Genomic DNA, 12,458 nt, shown 5'->3' on the forward strand with positions numbered 1-12,458 from the left:
CTACAGCTGCAATGATTCATTGACTGTTAATATTTTGATATTGTCATTTTTCAAGCCAAAATGGGAAACAATTGCTTTTTTTTCTGTCATCTCATAGTAAGTGAAGAGTCTTTGGGTTGTGGAAACTTGACTCACTAAGTGATTAACTGCAAAAATAAGCAGAATAATCAATAAAATAGTTGCAGCCTTATTTTAGGCCACTGTAGAAACATGGCAGTTCAACACTGCAGCTTCCCTGGGAAAGGATCCATGCTATCTATTTTCAACATGGCTCATTCCAAAGTAACCATTATTTTCAGCTGACTATGCATGCATGACAGCATACCTATAATATTCTATTTCTACTAAAAGATTCCCCTAATTTGGGGGTCAGCAAACTGCCTTCAAGTCTTCAGGGTTTTTTTTACATTGTATGTTTTATTTATCATAGTTGTAGATGTAATGTGAGTCAGCACACCAAAAATGTGTAGCTTCTACACTGAAAAAAAAAATTCAACTCCAATATCATCATAGCCTACATCTACAGCTCAGTGCCTTTTCCTCTGAAGTTTGTTGACAAGCATTGAGTCTAGCCAACTCTGGATTCCATTAACAATTTAAATTTGGTGACCCCTGCCCTAAATCTTACAGACTGCACCTTCACTGACATGCATTATTTTCTTTACAGCTTACAGACAACTAGGACAATTACACTGCAAATGATGACAACTACAACACAAAAGACAAAGTTATTACTTTATTTGTATGTTCAATGTTTAAATTAGCCCAACAATTGTGTCTTAAAGCAACAAACCGGTACAGCAGTCTGAGGGTGAAACCTTTAAAACAGTGCTGCCAAATTCACATTTCCATCAGTAGTTCTTTGATATTTCAAGTGCAACCTGAACTCACAGCCTTTCATTAAAAGTTTACCAGTGTTTCACCAGTGCAAATCAAAGTCATATGATTGTATATTTGTATCGTTTAAATTGTGGCTACCCTATTTTATTGGTTTTTCACAAAAAATAAAAAAAACAAATCTCTAGATAATGCATAGAAAATGAACAGTGAGATGTAAAGATGGCTGTGGAGCACCAAGGAACATGTTCTGGGTTAAAGATGTTTTCGGGTCCAGAAAACATCCATGTGAAAGCTCATTCTGAAGCACCTCCAGATGTCATACCTGATAAAATCAAGTTCACTCATAATACAAAGCATTTATATTCACAACCACTACCATACAAGTTCCCATATGAGAACAGTTTAACAGTTCTATTGTATTTAGTTTACATTCACCAATGCAAGTCAAATAAAGGCCAGAAACAGTTGCAATTCATCAAGGGAAAAAAACGTGAGGTTTCCTGAGTCCTTGATACAGTCAGACCTATGGCATTCATCTGAACAGACTCTTCAGCTGGAGGTAAATTTGTGCTGGTGCCATGCCTTGTAGACAGGACATATTTAGGGCACTAGTCACGACTCATTTTGGGGATGAGAGGGGGTTGGTGTTATTTACTTCCATATCTGGGTTTTCATGCCATTGACAAGAGTCATAGGATTTGGCTAAACCACAAAAAGGTCCGGATCGTGGGGCAGCTAGTTAAATCCTGAGAGGAAATTAAAACCAAAGAGGGTGTGTATATGCTTTTGACTCAACGTGAAACTGAAATAAAATTCACCAAACAGCTATTTCTATCTTTATATCTATGAAACTTGGAATTTAAAACTCTTTTTGGAACTGATATTACAGTGTGTCATGTCAGCACATGTGACACATTTCATCATTTGTTTTTAAACCACTGCAAACAACCTCTGCACAACAACCTCACCAGGCAATGATCACAAACCCTCAAACAGCAGGGGTGATGATTTTTAACTAGTGCAGATTAGTTGTCTCTTACCACACTGTGAACACAGCCTCTTATATAATTATAGTCAATGCGAATGCCTACTGCAACCCACAGGAACATGACTTCTTGCTGCATGCCGCCCACAACAACATTTTGAATGTAAACAAGAGTAACCAACAGTAACCTGTACCTTTAGATCAATTCTACCGTTCTTAAATTTGAATCTGGTCAGCAAATACCACAGTCAACAGTCTGAATAAATAATTTCAAATAAATAAGTTTAAGGTACTGCGTCTGTTAGGCACACAGGATTGGCATCAGAAACATACAAATGAACAGTCACTCTGTACATAAAACAGGAAAAACAGAAACGCTGATTGTTGCTGATGCACGCAAAGATAACGGCAAATGGTAGCAACAATAGTGAAAACAAACAAAAGAAAGAGTTGTGTATGACTTCGATAATGACTGATCTCTGTGGCTGTTTGTTCATCTCCTCACTGAAAGCACAGATGCCATGGTTTACTACCATCATGCATTGACGTCTTTGGTCAGAAGAGGGCGTCGCTGTTGGTAACTTCTGGCCCATCCTTGTACAATCTGAGGACAAAAAAAAAAATAAATACAAAGTGCAAGTTTTAGCTTAGCGCAGTCATTTTTACAAGGCAGTTGTTCCCACTGAGGAGAAGTAAAACTGTTGTGAGTTTGTGGCATTTTGTCTGTGTTGGACTAGTGGCAGAAATCTCTGGAATGGATGTCACAAAGCCCCAGCTCATAAAATTAACACACCTCATTTAAACTTGGAATTAAACTGGGCTCTTTACCCAGATATGCTATCTAGATCATTAACAGTCGGATTTTGAGTTTGTGTTTTTATGTGGTATTTTTAATGCATTCTCATATTCCCCAATAAGATCAGATCTATACTCCAGAGCAAAACCTGCACATGAGTAATTTGAGATGGCAGCAAATCAGCATCAGACTCCCTTAAAAAAAAAAAAAAAAAATCAGTGTTTTGTGAGTTGTTGGGTTAGAGGAAACCTTTATCAGCTTGAAATGGTGTCTACAACATATTCTTAATTATTTGTCTCCACTTGCAAATTTGGCAAATGTGATATATTAAGTTATTCCTTTCATTGCATGAAAAATATTGTTTGTCCCTGTGTGCTGCATTGCTGGCATGTAAGCTGCTCTGTGACTTGACAAATTATACACCTTGTTAACAGCAAATCTGCACAGAAGCAGAGCACAGTGTTGCATACTCAGTTATTTCTTACTGTACATCATTCATTTGCTACCCGCATTTCATGCAGTTCTGTTGAATAACACATCTTGTGGCACTTTCATGGCACAGAACAGACAAATAATCAGTGAGGTGTGTCTCTTCTAGCCTACTTGCTTGCTCGATCTCTAAATATGAACAACCTATATTTTATGTTAAGTAAAAAGAAATATCTGAGTCAGTGTTACATATGTAGAGTGTACGGATATCAGCACCTTGTATGCGACCCAAACTGCCCCCAGATGTGGTCAGGCAGATCCAATCACATTCTAATCTGATGCATTTACACTTTCTATTAACAGTATTTTTTCTTTATCCAGATACTGATCACATTTTACTGCCAGGTGTAAATGGGGTGCAAAACTATCCAGCAGAAAGCAGTAATCTAGTAGGAGTTAACTGACAAAATGTTATTTGTGATTTGGGTTAACTGACCCTTTAAGGACTTAATAATAGCCACTTAAACCAATACAAAACTTGATATGATGTTTTTTTTCTTCCATTCTGTTTCACAGCTGTGAAGTACTATTAAATGAACTCTGCCCATGGTCCATACTGCCACCTAGTGTTTCTCACGGCTCAGTGCATGGTTTTTGAAAGAAATAATTTAATTTAAATACTTTTATTCTATTCATAATAACCTATTTCCACTTCTACACTAGAGTCTTTGTACCTTTAGTTTAATCTTTAGATAAACATGACAGCTGCATGTATACACTCACATAGATTGGGTTTTTAGACCTGCTTTGAACCAATCATTCATATTGATGGCAGGAAATATTTGAGGCCATAAGTTGTGTCGTTTATGTTTAGAAAATATTTCACCACTGAAGGGGAAACAAAACTAACCACTGGCTGTTATTGTGAGGGATGTGAGGTTTGCAAATAAAACAATTCCTGCAACTTTTCTACTGTACTACTACTACTACTATTACTATTACTAAACTTTGTGCTGTACATTTTTTAGCTGTTGTTATGTGGATGAGGAAGTGACTGACCAATTGAGGAACTGCTGTGTTGTTAGAGCGAATGGTGCAACCAAAGACAAACACACAATTAGAATGCATACAGTCTGAGTAAACAGGGCAACAGTAGAAATGCCCTTGGTGGAAAATGTGGTCAGCTGTAAAGGTCTAGCATGCCTAATTCACTGCATATATAAATAACATCTATCCTGTTTTACGGTTGCATTATAATTTGTCCCACTTGCAGGTAAAAATGTACCAGAAAACAGAAAACCAATGATGCATCATACCCGTGTGTCCTCTTCTCTCCACAACATCTCTTGTTCAACTTCATTGAGTTCCTCTGAAGGATCATACGTGTAAACAGGTAACAGCTGATGACGGAGTCTGTCAATTCTGAGAGACACAATAAAGGTAATCAAACACTGATTAAATGAATCATGAAGTGAAGCAATCAAGTTTATCTACAAGCATTGTGCCATGAAATCAATATACATAGATTAAAAGTCTTACCTTCTTTTCTTACGTATATACATGACCTGCAATAGAGTAAAGACTATTAAATAAACAGTGTATAATAAGGTCTCGTAATTCTGTTTTATCACAATGTATTTTAATGCTCCCTTTGCTTTATGGAGGGCATCTTATGTCAACCAGCACAGCAAAACCACTCACCGCAGCTGCAGCCATCCCAATGATGGTGATGAGGAGAAACGGTACCAACACATAGCCGACAGCCAGATCCCCGTCTATGGTGGCAGGAGACTCAGTGGTGCTGTTCATTGCATATGTTCAGTGGACAGGGACACAGGGGGCTGCTTGTGCAGGGCCTTCACAGGCAGCAGACCCCCTCCCTGTGGCAGACACTGTACAGCGGCTCTCACCTCAAGCTGCCCGCTTGTTGTTTATGCCTCATCCTGTCGTTCATGTGACTTCCACATGGTATCACTGCCCTCCCTAATCAGCGAGAAATCTGAGGGAAAGAAAGGAATTTACCCACAGTTACAATCGGGAAAGTTGTACGGTCATATAGCGGCGGATATCTTTCTCAACGAAGTTTATTAATACGTCAAGTTTATTAAGTCCTTGATGTAATACAAAATATAAAGTGAATTCGTTAGCGAGCATCGTAAAAGCCACTTTTCCTGCTGCTATCAGCTGCTTTACTGGTACCTGCTAATAAGTGACAACACTGTCCTCATTTAAACGAAAATATAACAACCGCTGTCGATGAGTTTTCCTGTTTAAAAGCTCCGCTAGGTTATTAACCCCAACCATATAAACATAGCTAACGTCACCGTTAGCAGCGCTCGTAGATGACACCGTTACTGACAAGTTGTTTTATTGTACAAAAAACTAAAACTAGTTAGTCCTCTCTGCATTAAGACGAGCTCTAAAGAGGTACGACAGACCCGTCTATCGTTTCAGATAAATTAAAATAAATTCTTACTCACTGTGCGGCGTGTAAATGCTCTATTTTGAGTACCGTTGTGGTCGCACGCAGTTTGTCTTCCGTAAGCAGCAACAACAGTAACACTTCCGGCCCCTTTCAAAATAAAAGCGGAACGACTACACAAAAGCGCAACAACTGCCATGAACTTTAACCTTATACGGTAATTTAAAGTATATGCGTGCCGAGAACACATGTAGTACGATTTACGTGGACTCGTGTGATGCGTTTTGTGTTACAGAAACGTGTGTGGTCCAATTTTTTTTGTACACACAATTTAACATTAATAGGAGGAGCTAGCATCACAAAAGAACATTGTTAGCATAATCAGTTAGTTGTAATGGTTGTCCACAAGGCTCGGACCATTTACTGCATCTCACACAAGGAGAGAAAACAGTATTTCGAGGGCAAACCAGGATCCTCTGTTCCCCATGAACCGGTTCAGCATCCCGCTACCCCGAACCGAGGTCAACAAACCAGAGAACCGCTAGCTTCAGCACCTGCAGCGGCTTTTCCTGTGGGACTTGCAACGCTGCGGTGCCACATGGTAAGAAGCACCGACACCCAAGTGGACCAAACTCCTGCCAATTCCTACACTGTTTAATTAAAGGTATAATATGAAGAATTTCCTAAAATAATATGTAAACTCATGAAAACATAATCCCTCTAAACCAGTGGTTCCCAACCTTTTTCTGGCAAGCCCCCCCACTTCAGAAGCCAAAAGAAGTTCACGACCCCCACCACACAATTACTATCAACTAGGGAAGCAACTACAGCTGATGATTAATCAATTATTAATTGATTATTAAACCAATCGGGAAGTATTGTGATAATCATTTAATCAGTTTGAGTAAATCTTTAAGAACAAAATTCTCTGATTCCAGCTTCTTAAATGTGAATATTTTGGGGTTCTTTATTCCTTCAGAACACTAAACTGAATATTTTTGGGTTGTGGGCACAGCAAGACATTTGGAGATGCCATCTTGGGCTTTGGGAAACAGTGATCAACATTTTTCACCATTTGACCATTCTGTGAAATTTTATTGCTCAAACAACTATTAACTGATTAATCGAGAAAATAATCAATCAATCGATTGACTATGAAAATCATTGTTAGTTGCAGCCATAAAAGCAACTGATAAAAAAATTATTCAAGTTGCATTTTAGTGAAATAAGGTCAGCATGACTGAAACAGTAAACTCTCGTTTGTGTATTTCCCACACATAAATCATACTTATTCTTGTAAACTCTGTTTTTAAATAAAGTTATTATTATTCTTATTATTCTTATTATTATTCTTATTATTATTATTCAAATTTGTTTCACTATATATTACTCCTGCTGCTACTCCCTGCAGTGGCTCCACATCCCCCAATTTGGGAACCACTGCTATAAATCATGAATTATGACCAGCGTAGGAAATTAATGTTTTCAAAGGTGCTTTTAAAATTACCAGCCAATGACAAATAGATGTTCAAATTCACAAGCAACTTATTAGTAAATCATTAGTTTTCTTCAGAAATAGGGTGACCAGATGTTCCACTTTGTGTGGCACTGGCTAGCATTTTCATCCCTTGTCCCACATCCCACATATTGAGACCATGTCCCACGTTTTGATTAACAGAAACTTTTCTAAAGTCTTCAAAAAGCTGGAGTCTGTACCTACAGAGACCGTGCCCTATGTCTGTATTTTATTGTTTTCTTATATTTTGTTGTGCTTGGCACATCTGTTTGGCAGTGGTGTGTAGCCCCCAGCCAATAGGCCTGCAGCACGCACGTTTTGAGGACTCTATGAAAACATAGCAATCAATAGTTATATCACATTCTCTGTCTATTTCCTCTTTCCTCTGTCTGTGAGAAATGCAAAGAGAGATACACAAACACACACTCAGAGCAGATTGAGGATTACTTCGGCTGTATTGACACAAAATCCGGCGTTGTATGGAGGCGTGTTTATTTGTGCTTTAGAACAGCACTGCTGTGAAACAATCAGAAAATGCCATTTAATTTCTTTGATTCACTGCTTCTCGCCAACAGCACTCACTCTCTTAATTCACTCTCTATGTCTCTCTCCCTCTCTCTCCTTGGTGCTTTTACAAACAGTGCAGCCGTTAACTACATTTGCAGGTATACAACCCATATAACTTTATAAGTAACACTATCTTTGAAAGTTGTGCAGCTGAATTTTAAACGATTAATGTCACGTCTATTATACAAGAGTCATCAGTGACGGTAATATTTGCATAGTTTCTCTCTATGAGAAATGACCTCTGAACATATAAACATATAGTCCCTTTGTGTGTGGTTGTGACCGAAGAGACCCTGTCCTCTGCCTGTATTTCTCATTATTTAGCTGTTCTCAGGATGCTCTACCAACCCAAAACACCAGTATTTGACGCCCTGGGAATGATGTACAACAATAAACTACTTTTCTGGTGCATTATTATATGCGAGAGAACAAAACAGTGGATAAATGAAACAGGAAGAGACATAACTATTTCAATCTGAGATCCTAATCACTGATGGAGCAAAATAATTAAAAGATGGCCTGAGGGTTGCACCAGAGGCCTGTTGTTAGTTGTTTGCAGTGTTGTCCTTAAGTGCAAAAAATGATTTGTAGCACCTCTGCTGCCTCAAAGATGAATTTTTATTATTGTTAAATTCCATTGAAATCCACACCCTTACTTTGCTACTTATTCTCATGGATAGTTTGACCTCCTGTCAGAGCTAACATGTACAGACATCACTTAACTGACACATGACAAGACAACTTGAACATGTAAACTGCAGCTCAGTATCGGCCAAAAGATTTACTCAGTCAAAATATGAGAAAGAACCTGTGTTAGTTGAGCATTAAAGGACAGGTTTAAGAGAAACAAAAAATAAGGCACTAATAACTCCTCTGAAATTTATTTTTATTAGCTTTTTGTAACTAGAAAGTCCAGATTACAGCCTAATGTAATATGCATGTCTTTGGACTGTGGGAGTAAAACAGAGCCCCCAGAGAAAACCCACGCAAAGACAGGAAGGACATGCAGCGTCCTCACAGGGAGAACCTGAGATTCTAATTCAGGACCTTCAGGCTCTGCAGCTACAGCGCTAACTGAGCCACCGTGCTGCCCATAGAAATCACTGTGAAGGATTTTCAGTAAAACTCTTGAGAACTTGATAGAGTTTCAAAGACCCAAGCCCGATTCAGTGCAACTGAAACCGATGAGGCTGAACTGAGCCTGACAGAGAGTGTTTTACTAGAAAATCTTCACAGACTTCTTCACTGGTTGTCGTCCTGAGGCACATGGAAGCAGGAGAAAAATATCCTCTTCAATGTGGAGAAGAATCCTTGGATTCCTTTCTTCTTTTTCTTCTTCTGGGGCTCACTGACCAAAGTAAAAGTATACTCAATGCTTTAGTCACTGATGGAACTGTGAATGGAGAGTGGAAGGAAATGACAATGACAATGACATGACTATGTCACTCTGAGATCCTAACCACTAATGAGAAAAAATCGTTTAAAGTTGGGCCTGAGAGTTGCATCAGAGGCCTGTTGTTACTCGTTTGCAGTGTTGTCCTTAAAGGCACCACAAATTGGAATACTCATCATGGGAAAAACATGAAAACTCTCCCCAATGATTCATAGCATCTCTGCTGGCCCAGAAATTGATGTTATTACTATCCTGTATAAATATTCATAATTTGGACACAATTATGTTGTATCTTGTTTTGTTAAAGTACAATGTGTTAGTCAGCTTTACAGGTGTTGGTAGGTGTATTTTTGAAGTCAGGAAAAAGCCAAGCTATCTTTATACTTTTATTGTCAGGAAAATCTGAGCTTTGTTTTGTGTCAAAGCAGCTCCGTTTGCAATATCAAGAATAACAAAAATTAGGAAAAGAAACAAAATACATACATTTAACATAACATTACAGTCACAAAAATTGAGACAAGACACAAACAATACACTAAACAATATAAACACAGAAGATGACATTTAAGGCCCTTTAACATACAATTTATCCGGGATTTAGTTCCATATTTATTTGAAGTACATGTGACTGATGCACATGTACTTCAGGTTCCACAGGTAAACAAAGACAGATGCACCTAACAAATAAGAGTCCCCCTGAATTTTTTTGCTCATACGTTAAGTAATTCCCCTTAGAATCAGAAGTGTGCTCAGTTGAAAGCAAATATTTCAAACTGATAGTACAACAAATGTGTCCCTTCTCTTCCCCTAACCCTAACCCAGCTGTCATCAGCTGTGACCTCTGCAGTGACTTTGGCATTGCCGACTGCGATCGGTTTCAGAGGCTGCACTTTAATTGCTCACAAAGGTTAAAATTTACACTTTTACGGGCATGTTCAAATTGCACACTCACCACATTACGCCAGCCAGTAAAGTCATCTACGATGGCCACTGTTGTAAGACAACCTTTGTGACAAGAGGAAGGCGTAACACACAGACTCATGTAGACACACTTAGTGAGAGCTGTTGCTGGGGTTGTGGCAGCTCCTTGTTATGAATGGATGGTCCAAGGTCTGACATGGGAAGATCCTGTTCCTGGGATCCATCTGAGTCATTTCCTTCAACAGCTCAACACAAGGGCTCCAATCAGCAGCCTCTGCACTGTTTTCTTGTTGCAGGATTAATTAAATTTTCAAGAAATAAAAGGGTTAAATTGTCATTAGCCCAACTACCTTCCTAGCTCATAAAAATTTAATATTTTGTGTGTTTTTCTGCAGGCAACATCTACTCGACAACCCAGTCCTCAGTTCATCCGGACAGAAAAAATGCTGTTCCCTAATTTCCATTGGTTTGATGCCTATTTCCATGTGCATTTCCCTCGGCGTGTAAAAGAAGACACAATCTACTTGAGGTATCTCTTCATCAGAATTAACCCTTTCATAGGAAGAGGTTCAGTTTTTGCACTGTCAGCCTGTTGCCACTAGATGTCACTAAATACCTTTGAATTAATTATATTTCCCATGACCATGTAGATGCTGGATATTCAGTGAAAACTGACTGTTGTGACATATTAAGTTATGACATTATCTGTCAGTTAAGGTTAATCAGCAGAGTAGAGACAGATAGATCTGCTCATCAAGTAGCTCCTGTAAAAAGGATTTAATTGCTTGTGACGTTTTGAGCACCTGACTCTTCCTCACACTTATGATAAATATGGAGAGTCGCCATCTTAAATATCCATAATCCTTCTCAGTTGCACACAAGAGTAGTAGTAGCCAAATATCAGTACAAACTATATATATTTCCTATTAACCATATGAAGTACTCAGATAGATGTGTATATAAAAGAGAGGTACACAGAGAGTTAATCCGTAGACTGAAATGAAACATAAACCAGGCGCAGTGGATCCCAGTCTCAGGCTTTTTCTCAGAATGCTTTAGTTTTCCTAACACTCAACGAGAATTTGATTAGCACAGAAAATCTGTCAATATAATCACTTCCAGGGAGATTGGATTTCCCTCAACAGTCACAGTTTAACCACAACAGAGAGAAGGAGGCGTGGAGGTTGCATTGTTTAATCAAAGCAGAAAGGAAGGAAGGGAGGATGTCAGTTTTCACTCCTGGAAGGGAGCTGAATATAGGTTTGAATTTTTTGATAAAGGGAAAACGTGTGACAAAACAGCATTGTAATGACGTACAGAAATGTTGCAGAGATGTCCATCTTGTTTTCCAGATGTAAGAAAACATGTTTGTTTGGTACAGACCCCAACAAATGTCCCATCGTCATGATTTTAATTGTTTCTTTCAGTGAAAATAGAAATTGTGATGCAAAAATAATAATTCCAACTCATCGTGGAACATAGTATAATACCATATTACCACATTGTGCAGCCTTACTGTGCAACAAAGCATTTCTGCACAGAGATAATGACGAGTTGTGCAGTTGTGTGTGACTGCAGAGATCAAATGAACAGTATTCTGTATTGTTGGCTGTGTTGTTACATAATTAGCATATAGTTATTGCTCCTCAGAGTCAGACTTAAGCCGGCATCCAGTTGATCTGCTTTAAGGCATTTGCTCTTGCTGCATCCTCGTCTCCACAGAACAGACACCTCCCCGTGTCACTCTGTGTGTGTTAGATGTTGAGTGGCTCTGGCAGGGCGCTTTGCTCCGCTGAGAGTTGAAAGGACCAGCGCTGCAAAAAACAAGAATATTCTTTCCCCTTATTTATCAGAGATGTTTGCTGATATCTAACATCAGTGTTTTCATTTCATCTAGTGTTTGTAGCCATGTAGATAATTAGTAGAACTGTCAGACTGCAGGCAGATGAGATTTGAACCAGCCCATAAAAAGCAAAGTGTTGTAGCTCCTCATGATATAAAGATTACTTAAAAGAAAAAAAGTTAATGGAAAGAGCCTGCATGGTGCACATGCAGTAGTTATATCTCTGAGTTTCAACATTTTTCATCAATACTGATTAAGAAAAACTAATTCAAACAACAAAATAAGAGAGAAAAAAGAAAAAAAAAATGCCCAGAAAAAGAAAATAACAATGACCACAAAAAAAGACAAGCAACCTCCATCAAACCTCTGAATTTGTTTAGTTTTTTTGAGTGGCATTAAACTACAAACTACAGCCTTAAAATATATATAATAAATTGGTTTGAAAGTATGTTAGGATATGAAATAAACTTAGATCTAGATAAAAGTAAAACAGCAATTGAATATCAGCGCACATATTTGGGAGGAGGTAAGACGTCCTCAAAATTGGATCTTATTTAATTGGCGACAAGAGGCTCGACTCGGGATTAAAAAACTTAACAAATGCATAAAGAACTATTATTTGGATGTTGTGGTTTTAGTGTGGGTTCTGACATTGATGAATCTACCTGACACCATTTATCATGTATTTCATCAAGCTAACAGACAAATCTAATAAGGACAAACAATGATGAGTCAGATGATGAAAT

General features: G+C 38.3%; 2 protein-coding genes across 2 annotated transcripts in view; one reads left to right on the top strand and one right to left on the bottom strand.

The window, feature by feature from the left end:
- Positions 1-722: 722 nt before the first annotated feature.
- smim29 (small integral membrane protein 29) lies at positions 723-5,661 on the bottom strand. Its single transcript, XM_084720628.1, has 5 exons — positions 5,531-5,661; positions 4,752-5,049; positions 4,590-4,615; positions 4,367-4,472; positions 723-2,429 (listed from the first exon to the last, which is right to left on the bottom strand). The coding sequence occupies exons 2-5, from the start codon at positions 4,857-4,859 to the stop codon at positions 2,361-2,363; spliced, it is 309 nt and encodes a 102-aa protein (XP_084576754.1). The 5' UTR covers positions 4,860-5,049; positions 5,531-5,661; the 3' UTR covers positions 723-2,360.
- A 391-nt stretch (positions 5,662-6,052) lies between these two features.
- The window catches only part of pacsin1a (protein kinase C and casein kinase substrate in neurons 1a), a 60,442-nt gene continuing 54,036 nt past the window's right edge, over positions 6,053-12,458 (top strand). The window contains exon 1 of the mRNA XM_084720626.1: positions 6,053-6,073. The gene's annotated coding sequence lies outside the window, so the exon portion shown is untranslated. The remainder of the gene's footprint in view (positions 6,074-12,458) is intronic.

This window comes from Lutjanus erythropterus, chromosome 6 (genome assembly GCF_056507025.1).
Source record: "Lutjanus erythropterus isolate fLutEry1 chromosome 6, fLutEry1.hap2, whole genome shotgun sequence".
Lineage (NCBI taxonomy): Eukaryota > Metazoa > Chordata > Actinopteri > Lutjaniformes > Lutjanidae > Lutjanus > Lutjanus erythropterus.

Bases quoted from the DNA above. Each gene is read 5' to 3' on its own strand.
- smim29 (XM_084720628.1), bottom strand. From the start codon at position 4,859: ATGAACAGCACCACTGAGTCTCCTGCCACCATAGACGGGGATCTGGCT. The intron at 4,473-4,589 runs GTAAGACTTTTA...TGTGTCTCTCAG, and splicing joins TATATACGTAAGAAAAGAAG to AATTGACAGACTCCGTCATC. The intron at 2,430-4,366 runs GTATGATGCATC...TTTTGTCCTCAG, and splicing joins GGAGAGAAGAGGACACACGG to ATTGTACAAGGATGGGCCAG.